The sequence below is a fragment of the Cyanistes caeruleus genome, chromosome 34 (assembly GCF_971803275.1).
Source record: "Cyanistes caeruleus chromosome 34, bCyaCae1.hap1.1, whole genome shotgun sequence".
Classification (NCBI taxonomy): domain Eukaryota; kingdom Metazoa; phylum Chordata; class Aves; order Passeriformes; family Paridae; genus Cyanistes; species Cyanistes caeruleus.
In genome coordinates, this window is record NC_141735.1 from 1,609,479 (window position 1) to 1,636,549 (window position 27,071).

Consider the following 27,071-nt stretch of genomic DNA (forward strand, 5'->3'; position numbering starts at 1 on the left):
CCATGTTCATTCCCTCCATGGATGCCTCCATGCCGCTTCCGGCGCCTCATGACGTCACTTCCTGCTTGCCCTCCACCCTCCCGCAGTGATGGCGGTGCGGGTCCGGGTTCCCCCCGGGGCCGCTCCGGAGCCGCTCCTGGCTCAGCTCCTGCCCTGCCGCGTCCAGCACGACGGGCCCGCGCCCGTGGCCGCCTTCCTGCGGGCCCGGCCCGGCCCCGGCGGCGGTGAGGGACGGGGGAGGGGGGCGGGGCTTGGGGGCGATCCTGAGGGAGATGCTGCATTTGGGGGGGGGGGCGGGATTGGGTTTGGGAGGGATTTTGGGGTTGGGGGCTCTTGGGGAGCTCGGGGAGGGGGTCCGCGGGTCACTGGGGGGCTGTGGCGATGGGGGCGCGATGGGTTTGGGGGGTTTTGGGGGGTCCCAGGCAGGTGTGGGGGTCCCAGCCCGCCTCCCTTTGCTCCCCCCCCAGAGCTCTGGGCCTCGTTCCGGGGGCGCCGCTTGGGGGGCCGGGAGCTGCCGCTGCCCCCCGGCTACACCGGGGCCGTGCTGCAGGGGGGGGCACCGGGAGAGCCCCCCCTGGGCGAGCCGGGGGACCCCCAGGTGAGAGCAGAGACCCCCTAAAACCCCCTCAGAGGGGCAGAGACCCCCCCCCTCATTTTCCCCTTCTTGGGGTGTCTCAGCCCCGTTTCCCCCCTGCCCCCCCAGGCCGGCTGGGTGACGGTGACGGGGTCGTTCGGGGCCATCACAGACTGGGGGGCTGACACCGCCCCCGCCCCCGGCCGGGGCCTGGCCCGGGCCCTGCACTGGGGACCCCTCGCCCAGGCCGTGAGTCTGGGGGGGTTTGGGGCACATCTGGGGGGGCTGGGGCACATCTGGGGGGGCTGGGGCACATCTGGGGTCACACTGGAGGAAGTGGGGTCACATTTGGGGGGTCCCAGGGTCACATTTGGGGGTTTGGGGTCACATTTGGGGGGTCCTGGGTCACATTTGGGGGTTTGGGGTCACATTTGGGGGGTCCCAGGGTCACATTTGGGGGGTCCTGGGTCAATTTGGGGGTCTAGGGTCACATTTGGGGGGTCCCAGGGTCACATTTGGGGGGTCCTGGGTCAATTTGGGGGTCTAGGGTCACATTTGGAGGGTCTGGGGTCACATTTGGGGGTTTGGGGTCACATTTGGGGGGTCGCGGGGTCACATTTGGGGGTTTGGGGTCACATTTGGGGGTTTGGGGTCACATTTGGAGGGTCTGGGGTCACATTTGGGGGGTCCTGGGTCAATTTGGGGGTCTGGGGTCACATTTGGGGGTCTCAGGACCTGGGGCTGTGGGTGGGGGGTCCCTAAGCTCACCCCACCCCTCCCCCAGCTCCACGCCCCCGTGACCGAGGACAGCGATGAGGAGGCGGAGCCATGACAGACCACGCCCACGGGATGAGCCACACCCACCTCATTAACAAATCCTACCACACCCAAGGGGCGGGGCCCATTAGAACTGATGTGCCTTAAACCCTGCCCAGTGTGGGTGGAGTCTATGGAAGCCCCACCCCTTTTTATTAAAACACCAACCTGTTCTCAGCAGGCTCTGCCCACAACAAAACCACGCCCAATATGGGCGGGGCTTCAAAGCCACGCCCACAAAACGAAGCCACTCCCACTGTGGGTGGGGTCTGACAGCACCCCCTCTTCTGTTCAATAAAGCGTTTGCAGCGGCAGGTGTGGGCGGGGCCAGGTGGTGTTTAATGAGGGGGCGTGGCCTGGCGGGGTGTGGCCTCACCACTTGCCCCGCTTGCTCCAGTCCTTGGGGGTGAAGTGCAGGCACTTGGCGTCGATGCGCAGGAGCCGCTTGAGCATCGCCCGCTCGTGGCCCTCCACGATGTCCTCGGAGAGCGTCAGGATGTACTGACCCTGCACAGGTGTGCACAGGTGTGTCAGGTGTGTCAGGGTGTACTGACCCTGCACAGGTGTGTCAGGGTGTACTGACCCTGCACAGGTGTGCACAGGTGTGTCAGGGTGTACTGACCCTGCACAGGTGTGTCAGGGTGTGCACAGGTGTGTCAGGGTGTACTGACCATGCACAGGTGTGTCAGGTGTGTCAGGGTGTACTGACCCTGCACAGGTGTGCACAGGTGTGTCAGGGTGTGCACAGGTGTGTCAGGGTGTACTGACCCTGCACAGGTGTGTCAGGTGTGTCAGGGTGTACTGACCCTGCACAGGTGTGCACAGGTGTGTCAGGTGTGTCAGGGTGTACTGATCCTGCACAGGTGTGTCAGGTGTGTCAGGATGTACTGACCCTGCACAGGTGTGTCAGGGTGTACTGACCCTGCACAGGTGTGTCAGGTGTGTCAGGGTGTACTGACCCTGCACAGGTGTGCACAGGTGTGTCAGGGTGTACTGACCCTGCACAGGTGTGTCAGGGTGTGCACAGGTGTGTCAGGGTGTACTGACCCTGCACAGGTGTGCACAGGTGTGTCAGGATGTACTGACCCTGCACAGGTGTGCACAGGTGTGTCAGGGTGTACTGACCCTGCACAGGTGTGCACAGGTGTGTCAGGGTGTGCACAGGTGTGTCAGGGTGTACTGACCCTGCACAGGTGTGTCAGGTGTGTCAGGGTGTACTGACCCTGCACAGGTGTGCACAGGTGTGTCAGGTGTGTCAGGGTGTACTGATCCTGCACAGGTGTGTCAGGTGTGTCAGGATGTACTGACCCTGCACAGGTGTGTCAGGGTGTACTGACCCTGCACAGGTGTGTCAGGTGTGTCAGGGTGTACTGACCCTGCACAGGTGTGCACAGGTGTGTCAGGGTGTACTGACCCTGCACAGGTGTGTCAGGGTGTGCACAGGTGTGTCAGGGTGTACTGACCCTGCACAGGTGTGTCAGGGTGTGCACAGGTGTGTCAGGGTGTACTGACCCTGCACAGGTGTGCACAGGTGTGTCAGGATGTACTGACCCTGCACAGGTGTGTCAGGTGTGTCAGGGTGTACTGACCCTGCACAGGTGTGCACAGGTGTGTCAGGATGTACTGACCCTGCACAGGTGTGCACAGGTGTGTCAGGTGTGTCAGGGTGTACTGACCCTGCACAGGTGTGCACAGGTGTGTTAGGGTGTACTGACCCTGCACAGGTGTGTCAGGTGTGTCAGGGTGTACTGACCCTGTACAGGTGTGCACAGGTGTGTTAGGGTGTACTGACCCTGCACAGGTGTGTCAGGTGTGTCAGGGTGTACTGACCCTGTACAGGTGTGCACAGGTGTGTCAGGTGTGCACAGGTGAGTGCTGTGTGTGTGACACCCAGGTGTGTAAAGGGGGACACACAGAGATATTTCCATCCCCCCCCAGGTGTGCCGGACTCCCCCAGGTGTGTGCAGGGACACCCAGGTGTGTGTGGGACCCCCCAGGTTTGTGTGGGACCCCCCCAGGTGTGTATAGGACTCCCCCAGGTGTGTCCAGTTCTCCCCCAGGTATGTCCAGGACTCCCCCAGGTGTGTCCAGGAGTCCCCCAGGTGTGCAGGACTCCCCCAGGTGTGTCCAGGACCCCCCCAGGTGTGTCCAGGACCCCCCCAGGTGTGTATAGGACTCCCCCAGGTGTGTGTGGGACCCCCCAGGTGTGTGTGGGACCCCCCAGGTGTGTCCAGGACCCCCCCAGGTGTGTGCAGGACCCCCCCAGGTGTGCAGACCCACCTTGTAGTAGTTGATGAGGTTCAGGTACTGCAGGGTGGAGATCACGTCCTCCTTCTTGATGCTGGTGATCTCGCTGATCTCGCTGGGGGAGGGGGGAAATGAGGGGGGGCTGCACCCCCAGAGCCCCCCAAATACCCAAAACCCCCCAGAGCCCCCCCCAAAACCCCACCCAGAGAACCCCCAAAATACCCAAAACCCCCCCAGAGACCCCCAAATACCCAAAACCCCCCAGAGCCCCCTGAAAATCCCCAAAACACCCCCTGAACCCCCTCAGAGCCCCCCGACACCCCCAGAGCCCCCCAATGCTGAAGCGCTGAGGGGGCGGAGCCTTGGCAGTGTGGGCGTGGTTAACTTTGATGGGGGCATGGCCCACCCCCAACCTTGGACATGGGTGTGGTGGGTGTGGCTTTCTGAGGGGGTGTGGCCTAAGGGGGGCGTGGCTTCCATCAGGTTCGGGTAAAGCCGCTGACATCGGGTGTTGATTTATGGTGGGCGGGGCTTCGGGAAGGGGCGGAGCCTCAGACAATGGAGCGTGGCCCGCAAAGGGGCGTGTCCTGACGGGAAGGGGGCGTGTCTCACTTGATGGTGATCTGGGGCCGCTCGCCGGCCTCGGCCTTGAGCCCCATGAGGATCTCCAGGATGGTCTGGGACCAGTAACTGCGGTACGACAGCAGCCCCAGGTCCGACAGCGGCTTCTCGGGGGTGCCCGTCTTCCCCTCCACCTTGGACAGCTCGTAACCTGCGGGGACACCACAGGGGACAGCTGAGGGACGGGGGACAGCTGAGGGACGGGGGACAGGGGACAGGTGAGGGATGGGGGACATGGGGACAGGGGACAGCTGAGGGACGGGGGACGGGGGACAGGGGACAGCTGAGGGACAGGGGACAGGGGACAGCTGAGGGACAGGGGACAGCTGAGGGACAGGGGACAGGTGAGGGACAGGGGACAGGGGACAGGGGACAGGTGAGGGATGGGGGACAGGGGACAGGGGACAGCTGAGGGACAGGGGACAGCTGAGGGACGGGGGACAGGGGACAGGGGACAGCTGAGGGACAGGGGACAGGGGACAGGGGGACAGGGGACAGCTGAGGGACAGGGGACAGGGGACAGGGGAGGGACAGGGGACAGGGGACAGGGGAGGGACGGGGGACAGGTGAGGGACGGGGGACAGGGGAGGGACGGGGGACAGGTGAGGGATGGGGGACAGGGGACAGGTGAGGGACAGGGGGACAGGTGAGGGACAGGGGGACAGGGGAGGGACGGGGGACAGGGGAGGGACAGGGGACAGGGGGACACAGGGACATGGGGACAGGGGAGGGACAGGTGAGGACAGGAGGACAGCGGGGACAGGGGGGACACAGGGATGGGGGACACAGGTGAGACAGGTGAGTGACAGGTGGGACAGGTCCCTGAGGCTTTGGAGGCGTCCCCTGGGGTTATTTCCACCTCCCCCAGGTATTTAAAGCCTTCCCAGTCGATTTTTGGGGTCCCGGCAGGGTTTGGGGTCACTGTCAGGGTTTGGGGTCCCAGCAGGGTTTGGGGTCCCAGCAGGATTTGGGGTCACTGTCAGGGTTTGGGGTCCCAGCAGGGTTTGGGGTCCCGGCAGGGTTTGGGGTCACTGTCAGGGTTTGGGGTCCCTGTCAGGGTTTGGGGTCCCAGCAGGATTTGGGGTCCCTGTCAGGGTTTGGGGTCCCGGCAGGGTTTGGGGTCCCAGCAGGATTTGGGGTCACTGTCAGGGTTTGGGGTCCCTGTCAGGGTTTGGGGTCCCAGCAGGGTTTGGGGTCCCAGCAGGATTTGGGGTCACTGTCAGGGTTTGGGGTCCCTGTCAGGGTTTGGGGTCCCTGTCAGGGTTTGGGGTCACTGTCAGGGTTTGGGGTCCCTGTCAGGGTTTGGGGTCACTGTCAGGGTTTGGGGTCACTGTCAGGGTTTGGGGTCCCAGCAGGATTTGGGGTCACTGTCAGGGTTTGGGGTCCCTGTCAGGGTTTGGGGTCCCAGCAGGGTTTGGGGTCCCAGCAGGATTTGGGGTCACTGTCAGGGTTTGGGGTCCCTGTCAGGGTTTGGGGTCACTGTCAGGGTTTGGGGTCCCTGTCAGGGTTTGGGGTCACTGTCAGGGTTTGGGGTCCCTGTCAGGGTTTGGGGTCACTGTCAGGGTTTGGGGTCACTGTCAGGGTTTGGGGTCCCAGCAGGGTTTGGGGTCCCGGCAGGGTTTGGGGTCCCAGCAGGATTTGGGGTCCCTGTCAGGGTTTGGGGTCCCGGCAGGGTTTGGGGTCCCAGCAGGATTTGGGGTCCCTGTCAGGGTTTGGGGTCCTGTCAGGGTTTGGGGTCACTGTCAGGGTTTGGGGTCCCAGCAGGATTTGGGGTCCCAGCAGGGTTTGGGGTCCTGTCAGGATTTGGGGTCCCAGCAGGGTTTGGGGTCCCTGTCAGGATTTGGGGTCCCAGCAGGATTTGGGGTCACTGACTGAACTCGATGAGCAGTTTGCCGTAGCCCCGGCGCTGGTACGGGGGCAGGGTCAGGATGCAGGCGACGTTGTAATCCTCGGTCGACTCCTTCTCCTGCAGGGAATCCCCCGGGATTGGATCCCAAAAAACCCCTGGGACCACCCCAAAACCCCTGGGACCACCCCAAAAAACCCTGGGACCACCCAAAAACCCCTGGGACCACCCCAAAACCCCTGGGACCAACCCAAAACCCCTGGGACCACCCCAAATCCCCTGGGACCACCCCAAAACCCCTGGGACCACCCCAAAAACCCTGGGACCACCCAAAAACCCCTGGGACCACCAAAAAATCCCTGGGACCACCCCAAAACCCCTGTGATCGCACCCAAAAGCTCCCCAGGATTGGATCCCAGAAACTCCCCGGGATCACCCCAAAACCCCCCCCAGGATAATCCCAGGATCCCCAAACCCGCCAGGATTAGCACCTCAAAAATCCCTCTGGAACCCCCCAAAACCCCCCCGAAAGAGCCCCAAATCCCCCCAAACACCCCAAATACCCTCCAAAACGTCCCCAAATCCCCCCCAAAGCGACCCAAAATCCCCCCAAACAGCCCCAAATCCCCCGAAATCCCCCCAAATCCCCCCCAAACACCCCAAATCCCCCCCAAAACTTATCCAAATCCCCCCCAGACACCCCAAATCCCCCCAAACACCCCAAATCCCCCCAAAAAGGCCCTAAATCCCCTCCCCAAACACCCCAAATCCCCCCAAACACCCCAAATCCCCCCAAAATTGCCCCAAATCCCCCCCAAACAGCCCCAAATCCCCCAAATCCCCCCTAAATCCCCCCCAAAACGGCCCCAAATCCCCCCCAAACAGCCCCAAATCCCCCCTAACACCCCAAATCCCCCCCAAAATTGCCCCAAATCCCCCCCAAACAGCCCCAAATCCCCCCAAACAGCCCCAAATCCCCCCAAAATGTCCCCAAATCCCCCAAATCCCCCCGAAACACCCCAAATCCCCCCCAAAACGTCCCCAAATCCCCCAAATCCCCCCCAAAACGTCCCCAAATCCCCTCCAAACAGCCCCAAATCCGCCCCAAATCCCCCCCAAATCCCCCGAAATCCCCCCCAGACCCCCCACCTTGGAGAAGTAGCCCACGATGTGGAAACCTTTGCAGTCGTACTCGGTCATGACGTAGAAGAGGAAGGGGTCGGTGTCGTAGTAAAGGGTCTTGTGGTCCAGGAAACACTTGGCCAGGAGGCAGAGATTCTGGGAATAACTCTGGGAAAAGATGCCGGGAATGACTCCGGGAATGTTGGGATGGGGGGAAAATCCCCCCCGGGACCACCCCCCAACTCTCACCTTGTTCTTGCGGCCGTCGATCTCGAAGAAGGAAATGGTGCCCTTGCGATAAATCTCGTTCCCAGGGGGGTGCCGGAGGTCACATTTGGTCTGGGGAGGGGATTTTTGGGAGGTTTTGGGGTTTTTTGGGGTTTTTTTTTATTTTTTAGGGGTTTTTTGGGGGGTTTTTGGTTTTTTTGGGGTTTTTTTTTGGGTTTTTGGGATTTTTTTGGGTTTTTTTAGGGGGTTTTTTGGGGGGGGTTTGGGGTTTTTTGGGGATTTTTTTGGATTTTTTGGGTTTTTTTGGGAGGGGTTTTGGGGTTTTTTTGGGGTTTTTTGGGGGGGTTTTTGGGGTTTTTTTGGGTTTTTTTTTGGGTTTTTTTTGATTTTTTGGGGTTTTTTTGGGGGGGTTTTGGGGGTTTTTTGGGGGGTTTTTTGGGTTTTTTGGGGGTTTTTTTTGGATTTTTTTTATTTTTTGGGGGGTTTTTGTGGGGGTTTTGGGGTTTTTTTGGGGGTTTTTTGGGGTGTTTTTTTTTTATTTTTTGGGGTTTTTTTTGGTTTTTTGGGGTTTTTTTTGGGGTTTTTTTAGGGGGTTTTTTGGGGGGTTTGGGGGTTTTTTGGGGGTTTTTTTGGGGGTGAAAATGGGGAGGGAAGAGGGGGAGATTGGGGGGTGGGAAAGGGAAATTGGGGAGAAAAAGTGAGGAGGGAGTGGGAATTTGGAGCTTTGGGGGGAAATTTGGGGCTTTGGGGAGTGAGGAGGCCAAAGGGGTAAAAATTGGGGGGTTTGAGGATTCCCAAATCTTCCTGGGGATCCCCCAAATCTCCTTGGGGATGACCCAAATCAGGGATTCCCTGGTACAGCCTTGCCCTGGCTCCCCAAATCCCCTCAAAACTCCCCCAAATGCCCCCAGATCCCCCCAAAACTCCCCCAAATCTCATCTAAACCCCCTCAAATCCCTTCAAAACTCCCCCAAATCCCCTTGAAACTCACTCAAATGCCCCCAGATCCCTCCAAAACTCCCCAAATCCTGCCAAAACTCCTCCAAGTCCCCATGAAACTCCCCCAAAACTTCTCTAAATCCCCCCCAAATCTCCATGAATCTCTGCCAGATCCCCCAAATCTCCCCCAAACCCCCCCGAAATCCCCTCAAACCCCCCCAAACCCCCCGAAATCTCCCCCAAATCTCCCCGAAATCCCCTCAAACTCCCCCAAACCCCCCGAAATCTCCCCCAAACCCCCCCAACCCCCCCCGAAATCTCCCCCAACCCCCCCCGAAATCTCCCCCAAACCCCCCAAATGCCCTTGAAACCCCCCCAACCCCCCCAAATCCCTCCCAAACCCCCCAAACCCCCCCGAAATCTCCCCCAAACCCCCCCCAAATCCCCTCAAACCCCCCCAAATCTCCCCCAAACCCCCCCAAACCCCCTCGAACCTCCCCCAAACCCCCCCAAAATCTCCTCAAACCCCCCCAACCCCCCCGAAATCCCCACAAACTCCTCCAAATCCCCTAGAACCTCCCCCAAACCCCCCCAAATCTCCCCCAAACCCCCCCAAATCTCCCCCAAATCCCCTTGAAACCCCCCGAACCCCCCCGAAATCTCCTCAAACCCCCCCAAACACCCCCGAAATCTCCTCAAACCCCCCCAAACCCCCCAAAATCCCCTCAAACCCCCCCGAAATCCCCTTGAAACCCCCCCAAATCTCCTTGAAACCCCCCAAACCCCCTCAAATCTCCCCCAAACCCCCCCCAAATTCCCCCAAACCCCCCTAAACCCCCCCGAAATCCCCTCAAACTCCCCCAAATCCCCTTGAAACCCCCCAAACCCCCTCAAATCTCCCCCAAACACCCCCCAAATTCCCCCAAACCCCCCCAAAGCCCCCCAAATCCCCTGAAATCCCCCCAAACCCCCCCCAAACCCCCCCAAACCCTCTCAAATCTCCCCCAAACCCCCCCAAATTCCCCCAAACCCCCCCAAAATCTCCCCCAACCCCCCGAAATCCCCTCAAACTCCCCCCAAATCCCCTTGAAACCCCCCCAAATCTCCCCCAAAATCCCCTTGAAACCCCCCAAACCCCCCCCAAACCCCCTCAAATCTCCCCCAAACCCCCTCAAATCCCCTTGAAACCCCCCAAACCCCCCCCAAACCTCCCCCAAACCCCCCGAAGCCCCCCGCTCCCGTACCAGGTGTCTCTGCAGGCAGCGCAGGCTGTGCCCGTACTTGAGGCAGAACTCGCACAGGTAGAGCACGGGCAGCCCCGTCAGCTCCTGCGGGTACGGAGAGAAGTACCAGGGCTTGAGGCGGTGCCGGCCCAGCTCGATGCACTCGATGTTTTTCATCCTGGTGACGATGTCGTCGTGGCTCCGGTCCGACACCAGGCTCCCGGTCATCCTGGGCGCCGAGGGGGCTCCGTCCGACGAGTCCTGCGAGTCCTGCCGGGGACAGCGCGCTCAGGGCCGGCCTTGGCCTCCGGCCGGCGGCGCTTCGGACCCTCCGCACCCGCCCTCTCCCCGTTTTCAGGGGGTTTTTGTCTGGTTTTGCTCGGTTTTCCCCCATTTTTAGGTGATTTTTGGTCATTCCTGATTTGGTTTCCCCATTTTTAGGTGATTTTTGTCTGTTTTTGCTTTGTTTTTCCCCGTTTTTAGGTGGTTTTTGTCCATTCCTGATTTGGTTTCCCCATTTTTAGGTGGTTTTTGTCCATTCCTGATTTGGTTTCCCCATTTTTAGGTGGTTTTTGTCTGTTCTTGCTTTGTTTTTCCCCATTTTTAGGTGGTTTTTGTCAGCTTTTGCTCGGTTTTTCCCCATTTTTAGGTGATTTTTGTCTCTTTTTGCTCGGTTTTTCCCCATTTTTAGGTGGTTTTTGGTCATTCCTGATTTGGTTTCCCCATTTTTAGGTGGTTTTTGTCTGGTTTTGCTTTGCTTCTCCCCGTTTTTACGTGGTTTTTGTCCATTCCTGATTTTTTTCCCCATTTTCAGGTGATTTTTGTCTGTTTTTGCTTTGTTTTTCCCCATTTTTAGGTGGTTTTTGTCCATTCCTGATTTGGTTTCCCCGTTTTTAGGTGGTTTTTGTCTGTTCTTGCTTTGTTTTTCCCCATTTTTAGGTGTTTTCTGTCCATTCCTGATTTGGTTTCCCCATTTTTAGGTGATTTTTGGTCATTCCTGATTTGGTTTCCCCATTTTTAGGTGGTTTTTGTCTGTTCTTGCTTTGTTTTTCCCCATTTTTAGGTGGTTTTTGTCAGCTTTTGCTCGGTTTTTCCCCATTTTTAGGTGATTTTTGTCTCTTTTTGCTCGGTTTTTCCCCATTTTTAGGTGGTTTTTGGTCATTCCTGATTTGGTTTCCCCATTTTTAGGTGGTTTTTGTCTGGTTTTGCTCTGCTTTTCCCCATTTTTAGGTGGTTTTTGTCCATTCCTGATTTGGTTTCCCCATTTTTAGGTGATTTTTGTCTGTTCTTGCTTTGTTTTTCCCCATTTTTAGGTGGTTTTTGTCAGCTTTTGCTCGGTTTTTCCCCATTTTTAGGTGGTTTTTGTCTGTTCTTGCTTTGTTTTTCCCCATTTTTAGGTGATTTTTGTCCATTCCTGATTTGGTTTCCCCATTTTTAGGTGGTTTTTGTCTCTTTTTGCTCTGTTTTTCCCCATTTTTAGTTGATTTTTGTCTGGTTTTCCTCTGTTTTTCCCCATTTTTAGGTGGTTTTTGTCTCTTTTTGCTCGGTTTTTCCCCATTTTCAGGTGATTTTTGTCTCTTTTTGCTCTGCTTTTCCCCATTTTTAGGTGGTTTTTGGTCATTCCTGATTTGGTTTCCCCATTTTTAGGTGGTTTTTGTCTGGTTTTGCTTTGCTTCTCCCCGTTTTTACGTGGTTTTTGTCCATTCCTGATTTTTTTCCCCATTTTTAGGTGGTTTTTGTCTGTTCTTGCTTTGTTTTTCCCCATTTTTAGGTGTTTTCTGTCCATTCCTGATTTGGTTTCCCCATTTTTAGGTGATTTTTGTCCATTCCTGATTTGGTATCCCCATTTTTAGGTGGTTTTTGTCTCTTTTTGCTCTGCTTTTCCCCATTTTTAGGTGGTTTTTGGTCATTCCTGATTTGGTTTCCCCATTTTTAGGTGGTTTTTGTCTGGTTTTGCTTTGCTTCTCCCCGTTTTTACGTGGTTTTTGTCCATTCCTGATTTTTTTCCCCATTTTCAGGTGATTTTTGTCTGTTTTTGCTTTGTTTTTCCCCATTTTTAGGTGGTTTTTGTCCATTCCTGATTTGGTTTCCCCGTTTGTAGGTGGTTTTTGTCTGGTTTTGCTCTGCTTTTCCCCATTTTTAGGTGGTTTTTGTCCATTCCTGATTTGGTTTCCCCATTTTTAGGTGGTTTTTGGTCATTCCTGATTTGTTTTTCCCCATTTTTAGGTGATTTTTGTCAGCTTTTGCTCAGTTTTTCCCCATTTTTAGGTGGTTTTTGTCTGGTTTTCCTCTGTTTTTCCTCATTTTTGTCCCCTGGGTGTCCCCTGGGTGTCCCCTGGGTGTCCCCGATGTCCCCTGGGTGTCCCCTGGGTGTCCCCGATGTCCCCTGGGTGTCCCCACCTCGTCTGTCCCCAGACACGCCGATTTCCTCTTCCGGCCCGGCTGAGCCGCCACCGCCCGGCGCGCTGAGCCGTTCTGGGGAGAGAGAGGGGTCAGAGCCCGGAACGCCCCAAAACCGCACCGAAACACCCCAAAATCATCCCAAAACACCTCAAAACACCCCAAAATCAGCCCAAAACACCTCAAAACACCCCAAAATCATCCCAGAACACCCCAAAATCATCCCAAAACACCTCAAATCCCCCCAAAATCATCCCAAAACACCTCAAAATCATCCCAAAACACCCCAAAATCACCCCGAAACCGCACCAAAATACCCCAAAATCACCCCAAACCACCCCAGAATCACCCCAAAACACCCGAAAAACCACCCAGACACCCCCAAGTCCCCGGTGCGTTACTGGTGTGTTACTGGTCCATACTGGTGTGTTACTGGTCCATACTGGTGTGTTACTGGTCCATACTGGTGTGCTGCTGGTGTGTTACTGGTCCATACTGGTGTGTTACTGGTGTGTTACTGGTCCATGCTGGTGTGTTACTGGTCTATACTGGTGTTACTGGTCCATACTGGTGTGTTACTGGTGTGTTACTGGTCCATACTGGTGTGTTACTGGTCCATACTGGTGTGTTACTGGTCCATACTGGTGTTACTGGTGTGTTACTGGTGTGTTACTGGTCCATACTGGTCCATACTGGTGTGTTACTGGTCCATACTGGTGTTACTGGTGTTACTGGTCCGTTACTGGTCCATACTGATGTGTTTCTGGTCCATATTGGTCCGTTACTGGTCCATACTGGTGTGTTACTGGTCCATTACTGGTCTATACTGGTGTGCTGCTGGTGTGTTACTGGTCCATACTGGTGTGTTACTGGTCCATACTGGTGTTACTGGTCCATACTGGTCCATACTGGTCCATACTGGTCCATACTGGTGTTACTGGGCTCACCTGGGGGAACACGGACGCCTGCGAGGTCTCGCTGGGGGTGGGGACGGGCGTGGCCGGTGACACCACCTCGACCTTCCGCTTCTGGGGACAGTTCCAACCAGTTCAAACCAGTTCAAACCAGTCCATTCCAGTCCATCACAGTTCATCCATCCCAGTTCAAACCAGTTCATTCCAGTCCATCCCAGTCCAGTCCATCCCAGTCCAGTCCAGTCCATTCCAGTCCATTCCAGTCCATCCCAGTTCATCCCAGTTCATCCCAGTCCATTCCAGTCCATCCCAGTTCAGTTCATCCCAGTTCATCCCAGTTCATCCCAGCTCATCCCAGTCCATCCCAGTTCAAACCAGTTCATCCCAGTTCATCCCAGTCCATTCCAGTCCATCCCAGTCCATCCCAGTCCATCCCAGTTTATCCCAGCTCATCCCAGTCCATCCCAGTTCATCCCAGTTCATCCCAGTCCATCCCAGTTCAGTTCATCCCAGTTCATCCCAGCTCATCCCAGTCCATCCCAGTCCATCCCAGTCCATCCCAGTCCATCCCAGTTCAAACCAGTTCATCCCAGTCCATCCCAGTTCATCCCAGTCCATCCCAGTCCATCCCAGTTTATCCCAGCTCATCCCAGTCCATCCCAGTTCATCCCAGTTCATCCCAGTCATCCCATCCCTGCTGCTGGGGGGCAATTGGGAGTGGTGGGAGGCTTTGTTGTCCCTTCCCAGTGCTCCCAGTATCCCCCCAGTACCCCCCCAGTGCTCCCAGTACCCCCCAGTGCCCCCCAGTGCTCCCAGTACCCCCCAGTGCTCCCAGTACCCCCCAGTGCCCCCCAGTGCTCCCAGTGCCCCCCAGTGCTCCCAGTACCCCCCAGTGCCCCCCAGTGCCCCCCCAGTGCTCCCAGTACCCCCCAGTACCCCCCCCAGTACCCCCCCAGTGCCCCCCCAGTGCTCCCAGTATCCCCCCAGTGCCCCCCAGTGCCCCCCAGTGCTCCCAGTAGGCCCTAGGAAGGGAAGGCTCAGGGGACACCTGGCTGTGGGGACAGGGATGGGGACAGGGATGGGGACAGGGACAGTGGTGGGGACCCCCTGGGGACAGGAACCCACCAGTGACAGGGACCCCTGGGGACAGGGACACTGTGGTGACAATGATCCACAGGGGACAGCGAACCCCTGGGGACAGGGATGGGGACAGGGATGGGGACAGGGATGGGGACAGGGATGGGGACAGGGTGACAGGGACCCCTGGGGACAGGGATGGGGACAGGGTGACAGGGACCCCTGGGGACAGGGATGGGGACAGGGTGACACCCTTGGGACAGTGACCCTTGGGGACAGGGACAGTGCTGGGGACCCCCTGTGGACAGGGATGGGGACAGGGATGGGGACAGGGATGGGGACAGGGTGACAGTGACCCCCTGGGGACAGGGATGGGGACAGGGATGGGGACAGGGTGACAGGGACCCCTGGGGACAGGGACCCCTGGGGACACCACAGGTGACAAAACCCCCTTGGGGCCAAACCGGGACCTGCCAGGGGCCATTTCTGGGGCTGCTTTTGGGGCCATCTCTGGGGACATCTGGGGCCAGCTGGGGACATCTGGGGCCAGTTGGGGACATCTGGGGCCATCTCTGGGGCCAGTTGGGGACATCTGGGGACCCGGGGGTTACCGTGGGGCGCTGGGGGCCCGGGGGGGGCTCGGCCTCGCTCTCCTTGGGCAGGTGAAAGCGGAGCGTGATGGGCCCCGGCCCCGCTGGCCCCGCTGGCCCCGCTGGCCCTGGTGGCCCCGCCGGTGGCCCCGGTGGCCCCGGTGGCCCTGGCAAACTCTTCCCGCTGGCGGGGGCCACCGGCAGCGCCAGCTCCAGGCTCTTCCTCTGCGCCGGGAGGAAGAGGAGGCGTTTAGGGGGGGGAGGGGGACGCGGAGGGGACACGGAGGGGACGCGGTGACAAAGCCACCGCGGCTGGGGGTCCCTCCCGTCACCCCCCGGGTCCCCTCCCTGGGGACAGCGGTGGCCTAAAGGGGTTGGGGGTGGCCTCGAGGGGCCAGGGATGTCCCGAGGATGCCCTGACAGGTCAGGGATGTCCCCAAGGTGCCCCTGAAGGGTCAGGGATGTCCCCAGGGTGGCTTCAAGGGGTCAGGGATGTCCCCAGGGTGCCCTGAAGGGTCAGGGATGTCCCCAGGGTGGCTTCAAGGGGTCAGGGATGTCCCCAAGGTGCCCCCTGAAGGGTCAGGGATGTCCCCAAGGTCCCTTAAAGGGGTTGGAAATGTCTCAGGGTCCCGGAGAGCAGTCAGGGATGTCCCCAAGGGGTCAGAGATGTCCCCAAGGGGTCAGAGATGTCCCCAAGCTCCCCGTAGAGGGGCTGGGGATGTCCCCAAGGTGTTGAGGACGGCCCCGAGGTCCCCAGAGAGGGACTGGGGATGCCCCAAGGTCCCCTAAAGGAGTCACAGGTGTCCCCAAGGGGGTCAAGGGTGTCCCCAAGGTCCCTCAAAGGGGTTGGAAGTGTCCCCAGGGTCCCTTAAAAGGGCCGGGGATGTCCCCAAGGGTCCGGGGTGGCCCTGGGTGGGTGTTGGGGGGTCCTGGGTTTGTCCCTTAGGTCTGGGTGTCACCACCCCCCAAGGGTGTCCCCAGGTGTCCCCAGGGATGTCCCTGCCCCCGAGGGGGTTTGGGGACCCCAGGTCTGTCCCCAAGGGCTCCAAGTGTCCCCTGTCCCCAGCCTGGTGTGTGGCCCCTGTCCTCTGTGTCCCCTCAGCGCTGGCCCTGCTCTGTCCCCAAGGCTGTCCCCAACCCTCGCCCTGTCACCTGCACCTGGTGTCCCCAAACTCCGCCCCTCGCTGTCCCTCAGCTGTGTCCCCTGTCCCACCCCCAGGGCCACCCCCTGCCCTCTGTCCCCTCCTCAGCCTCGCCTGCTCTCCTGTCCCCACGATGTCCCCTGGGCCCATCTCGCTGTCCCCTCCGTGTCACCCGTCCTCCTGGTGTTTCTTGTCACCTGTCTCCCCCTGACACCCCAAATCCCCTTTTCCCCAGTGTCCCCTGTCCCCCCAGTGTCCCCTCCTGTGTCCCCTGTCCTCCTCCTGTATCCCCAGTGTCCCTCCTGTGTCCCCAGTGTCCCCCTCCTGTATCCCCAGTGTCCCTCCTGTGTCCCCAGTGTGCTGTCCTGTATCCCCAGTGTCCCTCCTGTGTCCCGTGTCCTCCTCCTGTGTCCCCAGTGTCCCCCTCCTGTGTCCCCAGTGTCCTTCCCATGTCCCTGGTGGCCGTCCCTGTGTCCCTCCCATGTCCCCTGCCCCGCTCCCGCGTCCCCTGTGTCCCCAGTGTCCCCTCACCGGGTCCCTGTCGGGGGATCCGGGCCGGGAGCCGGGCAGGCCGTTCTTGGTGGGGGTCTTGGCCTCTTTTCGGGGCACCTGGACCCTCTTGAGGTCCAGCCGGTCGTGGGTCACCCACTCGTCCAGGCGTTTGTTGACTGGGGACAGCGGGGGACACACGATGGCACCCCTGGGCTGCCCCCACAGCCCCCCCCCGTGTCCCCAGCCCAGCCCTGGGGACACACAGGGTGACAACGACACCCCGACGTCCACCCGTGACCCCTCGTGACCCCCTGCGGCCTGGCCGTGTCCCCACCCTGTTCTTGGGGACGCTGTGGGGACACCCCGGGGGTGACAGCGAGGTGCTGGCCCCCCCCAAAACCCCTCCCTGTGCCCCCAGCCCGGCCTTGGGGACCCCAGGGGGGTTGTCCCCGTGTCCCCCCCGTGTCCCCCCGTGTCCCCACTCACAGTCGATGTAGTGGACATAGAACAGCTTCCTCCCGCTGATGTCCTTCACGCTCAGGATCTCGGCCAGTGCTGGGACAAGGGTGAGGGGGGGTCACCACCCCCTTCTGGAGACCCCCAAAACCCACCCAAGGACCCCCGAATTCCCCCCAGGGAGCTCCCCCTCAGCCTGGGCTGTGCCCCAAACCCCCCCTCCCCATGTCCCCCCTCATGTCCCCTCCCCCCATGTCCCCAAATCCTCTGGGGAGACCCCCAGACCCCCCCCCACCCCCGACACCCCCTTGGGACCCCCGGACACCCCTGGGTCCAAGCCCCGCCCCTCCTTAAGCCCCGCCTCCAGCGCAAGCCCCGCCCCCTCACAGCCCCGCCCCATTCCCTTCACCAGGCCCCGCCCCTCCCACCCCGGTTCCCGCCCTTTCTCGTAGCCCCCGCCCCCTCCGCAGCCCCGCCCCTCTGCCCTGATTGGCTCTCCCCGCGCTAAGCCCCGCCCCACTCACGCCACTCATCCTCGTTGTCCTGGTTACGGCGCAGCACGGGCAGGCGGCAGCCCTCGGACACCTCCCCCTGCGGGGGCGGGGCCTCGTCAGGGCCGGGGGGGCCCCAAAACCCCCGCGGGGGGTTCGGGGGGTCCCCAAACCCTTCCGGAGGCTCCCGGAACCCCTCGGGAGGTTCCCCGAGCCCTCTCCGCGCTGCCCCCCCCCGCCCGCTGCCCACCTCCGCCATTCTCCTCCCGGCCTTCGCTTCCGGCCGGCCAGACGCGCTTCCGGGATGCGGCCACGCCCCTTCCGCCGCTGCCCCTCCCCGGTGGGGGCCCCGCCCCCGGTTGGCGGGGAGCGCCCGTGGGGGGCGGGACCTTCCCGGCAGCCGCGGTCACGTGGGGCCGCGGCGCTTCCGCGAGCGGCGGCGCGAGCGGGGCCCCCCCCCCCCGCCTTTCCCGCGCCCCCCGTGACCCCCCGGGATCCCCCGGGACCCCCCGGGACCCCCGCCATGGAGGAGGGTGAGTGTCGAACCCCTCCCCGCGCTTGTTTTGGGCCGGGGGGGCTCCCCCGGTGCTGTTCCGCCCCGGGTGACGGCGGGGGGTGAGCGGGGGGGTGAGGGCCCTTTAAGGGGGGGCGTGTTTAAAGGGGGGGGGCGGCTCCTTGGAGGGGTTTGGGGGGAGACCCCTCCCTTAAAGCGACCCCCCCCAAAGGGACCCCCCCTTTTATTGTGACACCCCCCTTAAAGAGACCCCCGTTAACGCGACCCCTCCCCTTAAAACGCCCCCTCCCCTCGATGTGACCCCCCCCCCATTAACGCGCCCCCCGTTGTCCCCCCCAGTGACCCCCCCGGATCTTCTGCCCTTCCTCCTGCAGAACTGGGGTGCTCAGGGTGAGTGGCCGGGGGTCCCTGGGGGGGTCCCCGCGGGTCTGGGGGGGTTGGAGGGGATTGTTGGGGTCGGGGGGGGCTCTGACGGGACCCGCCCCCCCCGTGCCCCCCCAGAGGCGGGGGGGGCAGCGCCGTACGTGGAGATCCTGGAGCAGCCCAAGCAGCGCGGGATGAGGTTCCGCTACAAGTGCGAGGGGCGCTCGGCCGGGAGCATCCCCGGGGAGCACAGCACCGAGACCACCAAGACCCACCCCACCATCCGCGTGAGTGTCCCAGTATAAACCAGTATAGACCAGTATAAACCAGTACAGACCCGTATAAACTGGTATAGACCAGTATAGACCACCAGTATAAACCAGTAATGGCCTGGGACCCTCCTTGAGCCCCCCCCCAGTGCCCCCATCCCTGGGGAGCACAGCACCGAGACCACCAAGACCCACCCCACCATCCGTGTGAGTGTCCCAGTATAAACCAGTATAAACCAATATAGACCAGTATAAACCAATATAGACTAGTATAGACCACCAGTATAAACCAGTAATGGCCTGGGACCCTCCCTGAGCCCCCCCCAGTGCCCCCATCCCTGGGGAGCACAGCACCGAGACCACCAAGACCCACCCCACCATCCGTGTGAGTGTCCCAGTATAAACCAGTATAAACCAGTATAGACCAGTAACGGCCTGGGACCCTCCCTGAGCCCTTCCAGCGCTCCCCAGTATCCCCCAAGACCCCCCCCATCATCCACATGAGTGTCCCAGTATGGACCAGTATAGACCAGTAATGGCCTGGGACCCTCCTGAGCCCTCCCAGTGCTCCCCAGTGTCCCCCAAGACCCCCCCCATCATCCACATGAGTGTCCCAGTGCATCCCAGTTTAAACCAGTATAGACCAGTAACCACCTGTGACCCTCCCTGAGCCCCCATCCCGGGGGGGTTCAGCGCCCACCTCCCCCAGACCCATCCCGGCATTGCCGTGAGCCTCCCAGTATGAACCAGTACAAACCAGTACAAACCAGTACAAACCAGTACAAACCAGTGGCTGTCCCCACCAGGTGAACAACTACCGGGGCCCGGGGCGGGTGCGGGTGTCGCTGGTGACCAAGGACCCCCCCCACCGCCCCCACCCCCACGAGCTGGTGGGCAAGGACTGCAAGGATGGCTTCTACGAGGCCGAGCTGTGCCCCGAGCGCAGCATCCACAGGTGGGACCCCCTCCCCAAATCGGGGACACCCCCAAAATGGCTGGGACACCCCCACGGGGCAGGTGGGAGCACCCGAAACTGGAGGAAACCCCCCCCCCCGAAACAAACTGCGGGTGGGATCACCCATAGTGTTGGGGAACCCCCTCTGGTGAAGGTGGTATCTCCCGAAATATTGGGGAGGCCCCTGCAGGACAGGTGGGATCACCCAAAATATGGGGGGGACCCATCCAAAGGAGGGGGGGCCCCCCAAAAAGTGCAGGTGGGATCACCCATAGTGTTGGGGAACCCCCTCTGGTGAAGATGGTATTTCCCGAAATATTGGGGAACCCCCTGCAGGGCGGGTGGGATCACCCAAAAAAGGGGGGAGGACTCCCAAAATCTGGGACCCTCCCAGCACTTCTGGGAACCCCCAAAATTTGAGGTCCCTGCCCTGGGGTGTCCAGGGGGGGATCCCAAAATCCAGGTTGACCCCTGACCCCCCAATTTTGGGCTCAGTTTCCAGAATTTGGGCATTCAGTGCGTGAAGAAGCGGGAGCTGGAGGCAGCGGTGGCCGAGCGGATCCGCACCAATAACAACCCCTTCAACGGTACTGGGAGCACTGGGAGGGACTGGGAGGGACTGGGAGGGACTGGGAAGCACTGGAGGGCATGGGGAGGGACTGGGAGGGGACTGGGAGGGGACTGGGAGGTACTGGGAAAGCATTGGGAGGGACTGGAGGGCACTGGGAGTTACTGGGAGGGGACTGGAGGCACTGGGAGTTACTGGGAGGGACTGGAGGGCACTGGGAGTTACTGGGAGGGGACTGGTGGGCACTGGGAGTTACTGGGAGAGCACTGGGGGCTGGTCCTGGGGCTGCTGGAGGCATCACTGGCATGTACTGGGCTATACTGGTCTGTACTGGGCAGCACTGGGAGAGCAGCACGGGGTGACCTGGGGGTGTCGCTGGGGGGTTCCCGGGGCTGTCACTGGTTTGTACTGGTTTGGATGGCCCGGTGCTGGTCCATACCGGTTTGTACTGGTTTGGATGGCCCGGTGCTGGTCCATTCTGGTTTGTACTGGTTTGGCTGGGTCTGTGCTGGTCCATACTGGTTTGTACTGGTCTGTACTGGGCAGTGCCGGCCGAGCAGCGCGGGGGCGAGTACGACCTGGCCGCGGTCAGGCTCTGCTTCCAGGTGTGGGTGAGGGGCCCGGGGGGGCTGCGGCCCCTCCCCCCCGTCCTGTCCCAGCCCATCTACGACAACCGTGAGTGACACCTGGGGACACCTGGGAATACCAGGGGACACCTGGGGATACCTGGGGACACCTGGGGACACCTGGGGACACCTGGGGACTACCAGGGGACTACCAGGGGACTACCAGGGGACACCTGGGGATACCTGGGAACACCTGGGGATACCTGGGAACACCTGGAAACACCTGGGGACACCTGGGGATATCTGGGGATACCTGGGGACATCTGGGGACACCTGGGGACACCTGGGAATACCTGGGGATACCTGGGGACACCTGGGGATACCTGGGACCACCTGGGAACACCTGGGGATACCTGGGAACACCTGGGGACACCTGGGAATACCTGGGGACACCTGGGAACACCTGGGACCACCTGGGAACACCTGAGGATACCTGGAGACACCTGGGAATATCAGGGAACACCTGGGGACACCTGGGGATACCTGGGAATACCAGGGGACACTTGGGAACACCTGGGGACACCTGGGGACACCTGGGGATACTTGGAGACACCTGGGAATACCAGGGGACACCTGGGAACACCTGGGGACACCTGGGAATAGCTGGGGACACCCGGGGATACCTGGGACCACCTGGGGACACCTGGGGACACCCGGGGATACCTGGGAACACCTGGAGACACCTGGGAACACCTGGAGACACCTGGGAATAGCTGGGGACACCTGGGGATACCTGGGAACACCTGGGGACACCTGGGAACACCTGGGGACACCTGGGAATAGCTGGGGACACCCGGGGATACCTGGGAACACCTGGAGACACCTGGGAACACCTGAAGACACCTGGGAACACCTGGGGATACCTGGGACCATCTGGGGACACCTGTGGGACTCCCTGTGTCCCCCGCTGTCCCCAGGTGCCCCCAGCACGGCCGAGCTGCGCATCTGCCGCGTCAATCGCAACTCCGGGAGCTGCCGGGGCGGGGACGAGATCTTCCTGCTGTGTGACAAGGTCCAGAAAGGTGCGGGGACACCCCAAACCCCAAACCCCGGGGACACCCCAAACTGGGGACACCCCAAACCCTGGGGACACCCCAAACCGGGGACACCCCAAACCCTGGGGACACCCCAAACCCTGGGGACACCCCTGGGGGACACCCCAAACTGGGACACCCCAAACCCTGGGGACACCCCAAACCCCAAACCCTGGGGACACCCCAAACCCCAAACTGGGTACACCCCAAACCCTGGGGACACCCCAAACCCCAAACCCTGGGGACACCCCAAACCGGGGACACCCCAAACCCTGGGGACACCCCAAACCCCAAACCCTGGGGACACCCCAAACCCTGGGGACACCCCAAACCCTGGGGACACCCCAAACCCCAAACTGGGGACACCCCAAACCGGGGACACCCCAAACCCTGGGGACACCCCAAACCCCAAACCCTGGGGACACCCCAAACCCTGGGGACACCCCAAACCCCAAACTGGGGACATCCCAAACTGGTACACCCCAAACCCTGGGGACACCCCAAACCCTGGGGACACCCCAAACCCCAAACCCTGGGGACACCCCAAACCGGGGACACCCCAAACCCTGGGGACACCCCAAACCCCAAACCCTGGGGACACCCCAAACTGGGGACATCCCATCCCCCAATCCCCGTCCCCCACCCTCCAATCCCACCCCCCAATCCCCCAATCCCACCCCCCAATCCCCCCACCCCCTCTCCGTGCCCCCCAACCCCTCTCCGTGTCCCCCCAGAGGACATCGAGGTTCGTTTCTCGGCCGAGGGTTGGGAGGCCAAGGGCTCGTTCGCGCAGGCCGACGTTCACCGCCAGGTCGCCATCGTGTTCCGCACGCCGCCCTTCCGGGACCCCGCGCTGCGCGCCCCGGTCACCGTCCGCATGGAGCTGCAGCGGCCCTCGGACCGGCAGCGCAGCGCCCCGGTGGACTTCAGATACCTGCCCCACCAGGGTGGGCTTGGGGAGGGGGCTCAGGGCACTTCTGGGGTCCCTGGGGTGGGTCTGGGGGCTCTGGGGTCTCTTTGGGACATTCCCGGGGGATTTTGGGACATTCCCAGGGGATTTTGGGACATTCTTGTGTCCCCTGGAACTTCAGTTCCCGTTGATTTCCTGTCCCTGCCCCACCAGGGTGGGCTTGGGGAGGGGGCTGGGGGGCAATTTTGGGGTCCCTGGGGTGGGTTGGGGGGCTCTGGGGTCCCGCTGGGACAATCCCAGATCCCGTTGGGACATTCCTGGGTCCCTGGAACTGCAGTTCCCGTTGATTTCCTGTCCCTGCCCCACCAGGGTGGGCTTGGGGAGGGGGCTCAGGGCACTTCTGGGGTCCCTGGGGTGGGTTGGGGGGCTCTGGGATCCCTTTGGAGCAATCCCAGATCCCGTTGGGACATTCCTGAGTCCCTTTGGGACATTCCTGAGTCCCTGGAACTGCAGTTCCTGTTGATTTCCTGTCCCTGCCCCACCAGGATGGGCTTGGGGAGGTGGCTCAGGGCACTTCTGGGGTCTCTGGGGTGGGTCTGGGGGCTCTGGGATGCTGTTGGGACATTCCCGAGGGATTTTGGGACATTCCCGGGGGATTTTGGGACATTCTTGTGTCCCCTGGAACTGCAGTTCCCGTTGATTTCCTGTCCCTGCCCCACCAGGGTGGGCTTGGGGAGGGGGCTGGGGGCACTTCTGGGGTCCCTGGGGTGGGTTGGGGGGCTCTGGGGTCTCTTTGGGACATTCCCAGGGGATTTTGGGACATTCTTGTGTCCCCTGGAACTTCAGTTCCCGTTGATTTCCTGTCCCTGCCCCACCAGGGTGGGCTTGGGGAGGGGGCTGGGGGGCAATTTTGGGGTCCCTGGGGTGGGTTGGGGGGCTCTGGGGTCCCGCTGGGACAATCCCAGATCCCGTTGGGACATTCCCGTGTCCCTGGAGCTGCAGTTCCTGTTGATTTCCTGTCCCTGCCCCACCATGGTGGGCTTGGGGAGGGGGCTGGGGGCACTTCTGGGGTCCCTGGGGTGGGTTGGGGGGATCTGGGGTCTCTTTGGGACATTCCCAGGGGATTTTGGGACATTCTTGTGTCCCTGGAGCTGCAGTTCCCATGGATTTCCTGTTCCTGCCCCGCCAGGGTGGGCTTGGGGAGGGGGCTGGGGGGCAATTTTGGGGTCCCTGGGGTGGGTCTGGGGGCTCTGGGATGCTGTTGGGACATTCCCGGGGGATTTTGGGACATTCCTGGGGGATTTTGGGTTATTCCCGTGTCCCTGGAGCTGCAGTTCCTGTTGATTTCCTGTCCCTGCCCCACCAGGGTGGGCTTGGGGAGGGGGCTCGGGGCACTTTTGGGGTCCCTGGGGTGGGTTTGGGGGATCTGGGGTCCCGTTGGGACATCCCAGGTCTCACTTCTGGGTTATTTTTGGGGTCCTTATTGTCACCCTGGGACACTGTGGGGTCTCCTGGGGTCACTGGGGGTCACTGAGAGGTGACAGGGGGGTCACTGGGCATTACTGGGAGGTCACTGGTGTCACTGGGGGGTCACTGGTGTCACTGGGGGGTCACTGGTGTCACTGGGGGGGTTGTTGTGTGTCACTGACAGAGAACTGGTGTTACTGGTTGTGACTGGGAGGTCACTGGGAGGTGACAGGAGGGTCACTGGGGGTCACTGGGAGGTGACAGGGGGGTCACTGGGAGGTCACTGGGAGGTGACAGGAGGGTCACTGGGCATTACTGGGAGGTCACTGGTGTCACTGGGAGGTCACTGGGCATTACTGGGGGGTCACTGGGCATTACTGGGAGGTCACTGGTGTCACTGGGGGGTCACTGGTGTCACTGGGGGGTCACTGGGCATTACTGGGAGGTCACTGGTGTCACTGGGAGGTCACTGGTGTCACTGGGAGGTCACTGGTGTCACTGGTGTCACTGGGGGGTCACTGGTGTCACTGGGGGGTCGTTGTGTGTCACTGACAGAGAACTGGTGTTACTGGTTGTGACTGGGAGGTCACTGGGGGGGATCTCCGGGGGTCTCAAGGAGGTGACGGCGGTAACTGGGAGCTAACTGGGAGCTAACTGGGAGCTAACTGGGAGCTAACTGGTGTTACTGGTGTTACTGGTGCAGGGGACCTGCAGTGCATCGAGGAGAAGCGCAAGCGGACGCGGGAAACCTTCCGCTCCTTCGTCCAGCGCAGCCCCCTGCCCGGTGGGGGCTTGGGGGGGAAATTGGGGGGAACTGGGGGGCACTGGGGGTCCTGGGAAGGGTCTGGAGGGAGGATTTGGGGTCCCTGAGGGGTCTGGAGGGGAAATTGGGGGTCCCTGGGGGAGATTTGGGGGATCCTGGGAGGGTTTGGGGTCCCTGAGGGTCTTGGAGGGGAAATTGGGGGTCCATGGGGGGAACTGGGGGTCCCTGGGGGAGACTGGGGGGCTGTGGGGGTCCTGGGAGGGGTCTGGAGGGGGGATTTGGGGTACCTGGGGGGGTCTGGGGTGCCCTAGAGGGGGGATTTGGGGAACCCCGGGAGGGTTTGGGGTCCCTGGGGGGGTTCTAGAGAAGGAACTGGGGGTCCTGGGGGGGTTACTGGGGGGGATTTGGGGTCCTTGGGGGTCTCTGAGGAAGTTTTGGGGTCTGGGGGAGGTTCAGAGGGGGAAATGGGGGTCCCTTGGGGGGTATTGGGGGGGGATTTTGGGGTCCCGAGGGGGTCATTTGGGGTCCTTGGGGGTGGGAGGGTCCAGAGGGGATTTGGGGTCCCTTTGGGGGGGGTCCCTGACAGTGGGACCCCCCCCATTTTTTCCGCCCCCCCCAGCTCCGGCATCCACCGAGTCACGGCCCCCCCGGCGCATCGCGGTGCCCTCGAGACCCCCCCCGGCCCCCCAGAACCCCCCCAGTGGGGGTGAGTGGGGGAAACTGGGAGGAACTGGGAGGAACTGGGAGGAACTGGGCTGGGGGCAAAGGGGGAGTTTGGGGGGGATTTTGGGGGGCGTGGGGAGAGGGGGGAAAACTGGGGGGGGGGGGAAATGGGGGGTGGGGAGGGAAATGGGGAGGGGGAAATGGGGTTGGGGGGCAATTTTGGGGGGAAAATGGGGGGGAATCGGTGGGGTCAAGCCCCTCCCTCACCCCTTTCCCCCCTCCCCCAGCTCCTTCCTTCTCTTTCGGGGGGCCGGGGGGGCTTTTGGGGGGTCCGGCCCCCCCGGAACCGGAGCCTTTGGCCGAGGCGCTGCTGCAGCTGCAATTTGAGGAGGGGTCCCCCCAAATCGGGGGGGGCAGCGCGGCCCCCCCGTTGGATTTTGGGGCTATTTTGGGGGACCCCCCGTTCCCCCCCCTGGACACCATCAATGCCTCCGAGGTTCAGCGCCTGCTGGACCCCCCCGAGCCCCCCCCGGATTTTGGGGAGGGGGTTCCCGAGCTGCCCCCCCCGGATTTCGGGGGTCCCCCCATGCTGATGTCGTACCCCGAGGCCATCGCCCGCCTGGTGCAGAGCCAGCCCCCGGGGGGGACCCCCGAAATGGGGCTGGGGGCCGAGCTGGGGGGGACCCCCGAGCTGGGGGGGCTGGGGGGGCTGGGGGGGGGTCCCGAGGATTCGCTGCCCTCCCTGGGGGAGCTGGACTTCAGCGCCTTCCTCAGCCAGTTCCCCTCGTCCTGACTGGGACGGACTGGGACGGACTGGGGGGCGGCGGGGGGGGGCGCTGGGGGCTACTGGGAGGGGTTGGGGGCTACTGGAAGGCACTGGGAGGGTTTTGGGCTATACTGGGAGTTACTGGGAGGTGTTTAGGGGTTACTGGGAGTTACTGGGAGGTGTTTAGGGGTTACTGGGAGTCACTGGGAGTCATTTAGGGGTTTCTGGGAGTCACTGGGAGGTGTTCAGGGGTCACTGGGAGGGTTCTGGGCTTTACTGGGAGTCACTGGGAGTCATTTAGAGGTTACTGGGACACTTTTGGGCTTTACTGGGAGTCACTGGGAGGCTTTCAGGGGTTACTGGGAGGCATCTGAGGGCTACTGGGTCTTACTGGGAGTCACTGGGAGGCTTTTAGAGGTTACTGGGAGTTACTGGGAGGCTTTTAGAGGTTACTGGGAGTCACTGGGAGGGTTTTAGGCTTTACTGAGAATCACTGGGAGACTTTTAGAGGTTACTGGGAGTTACTGGGAGGGTTTTTAGGGGCTACTGGGGGGCATTGAGAGGTTTGTAGGGGGTGCTGGGGCTTACTGGGAGCTACTGGGAGTTCTCTGCAGTTACTGGGGGTTACTGGGAGTCACTGGGGGTTACTGGGAGCTCTGTACGGTTACTGGGAGCTCTGTACGGTTACTGGGGGTCACTGGGGGTTACTGGGAGCTCTGTACGGTTACTGGGGGTCACTGGGGGTTACTGGGAGCTCTGTACGGTTACTGGGGGTCACTGGGGGTCACTGGGGGTTACTGGGGGGTCACTGGGAGCTCTGTACGGTTACTGGGGGTCACTGGGGGTCACTGGGGGTCACTGGGGGTTACTGGGAGGACGCCAAGTGCCTACTGGGGGTCGCTAGAAGCCAGCGGGGGTTACTGGGAGCTACTGGGAAACTCCTGTCGGGGTCCCTGGGTGCCTTTGGGGGGGGGGGTGTCCCCCTTTTGCCCCGC

The 27,071-nt window shown here is 61.3% G+C and overlaps 3 protein-coding genes across 6 annotated transcripts; 2 read left to right on the forward strand and 1 right to left on the reverse strand.

Annotated features, from left to right (window-relative positions):
* RNASEH2C (ribonuclease H2 subunit C) lies at nucleotides 1-1,704 on the forward strand. The gene is made up of 4 exons (XM_086870914.1): nucleotides 1-224; nucleotides 468-598; nucleotides 704-823; nucleotides 1,359-1,704. The coding sequence occupies exons 1-4, from the start codon at nucleotides 89-91 to the stop codon at nucleotides 1,404-1,406; spliced, it is 435 nt and encodes a 144-aa protein (XP_086727040.1). The 5' UTR covers nucleotides 1-88; the 3' UTR covers nucleotides 1,407-1,704.
* On the reverse strand, nucleotides 1,505-17,508 carry KAT5 (lysine acetyltransferase 5). 4 transcript variants are annotated; one of them, XM_086870910.1, is made up of 14 exons: nucleotides 17,429-17,508; nucleotides 17,212-17,278; nucleotides 16,718-16,786; nucleotides 16,271-16,407; nucleotides 14,619-14,822; nucleotides 12,964-13,044; nucleotides 12,017-12,091; nucleotides 9,638-9,886; nucleotides 7,476-7,565; nucleotides 7,254-7,394; nucleotides 6,131-6,224; nucleotides 4,250-4,409; nucleotides 3,671-3,752; nucleotides 1,505-1,897 (listed from the first exon to the last, which is right to left on the reverse strand). In XM_086870910.1, exons 1-14 carry the CDS (start codon nucleotides 17,435-17,437, stop codon nucleotides 1,763-1,765), a joined length of 1,593 nt encoding a protein of 530 aa, XP_086727036.1. In that variant the 5' UTR covers nucleotides 17,438-17,508; the 3' UTR covers nucleotides 1,505-1,762. The 4 variants fall into 4 exon arrangements, with proteins under 4 accessions (XP_086727036.1, XP_086727039.1, XP_086727037.1 ...); XM_086870911.1 differs by lacking the exon at nucleotides 1,505-1,897 and adding an exon at nucleotides 2,923-3,019; XM_086870912.1 differs by lacking the exon at nucleotides 1,505-1,897 and adding an exon at nucleotides 3,153-3,221.
* Nucleotides 17,483-26,138, forward strand: RELA (RELA proto-oncogene, NF-kB subunit). Its single transcript, XM_086870908.1, has 11 exons — nucleotides 17,483-17,711; nucleotides 18,032-18,082; nucleotides 18,194-18,342; nucleotides 19,131-19,279; nucleotides 19,775-19,866; nucleotides 20,394-20,522; nucleotides 21,391-21,495; nucleotides 22,242-22,454; nucleotides 24,588-24,668; nucleotides 25,267-25,353; nucleotides 25,598-26,138. The coding sequence occupies exons 1-11, from the start codon at nucleotides 17,483-17,485 to the stop codon at nucleotides 26,101-26,103; spliced, it is 1,791 nt and encodes a 596-aa protein (XP_086727034.1). The 3' UTR covers nucleotides 26,104-26,138.
* The last annotated feature ends 933 nt before the right edge of the window (nucleotides 26,139-27,071 follow it).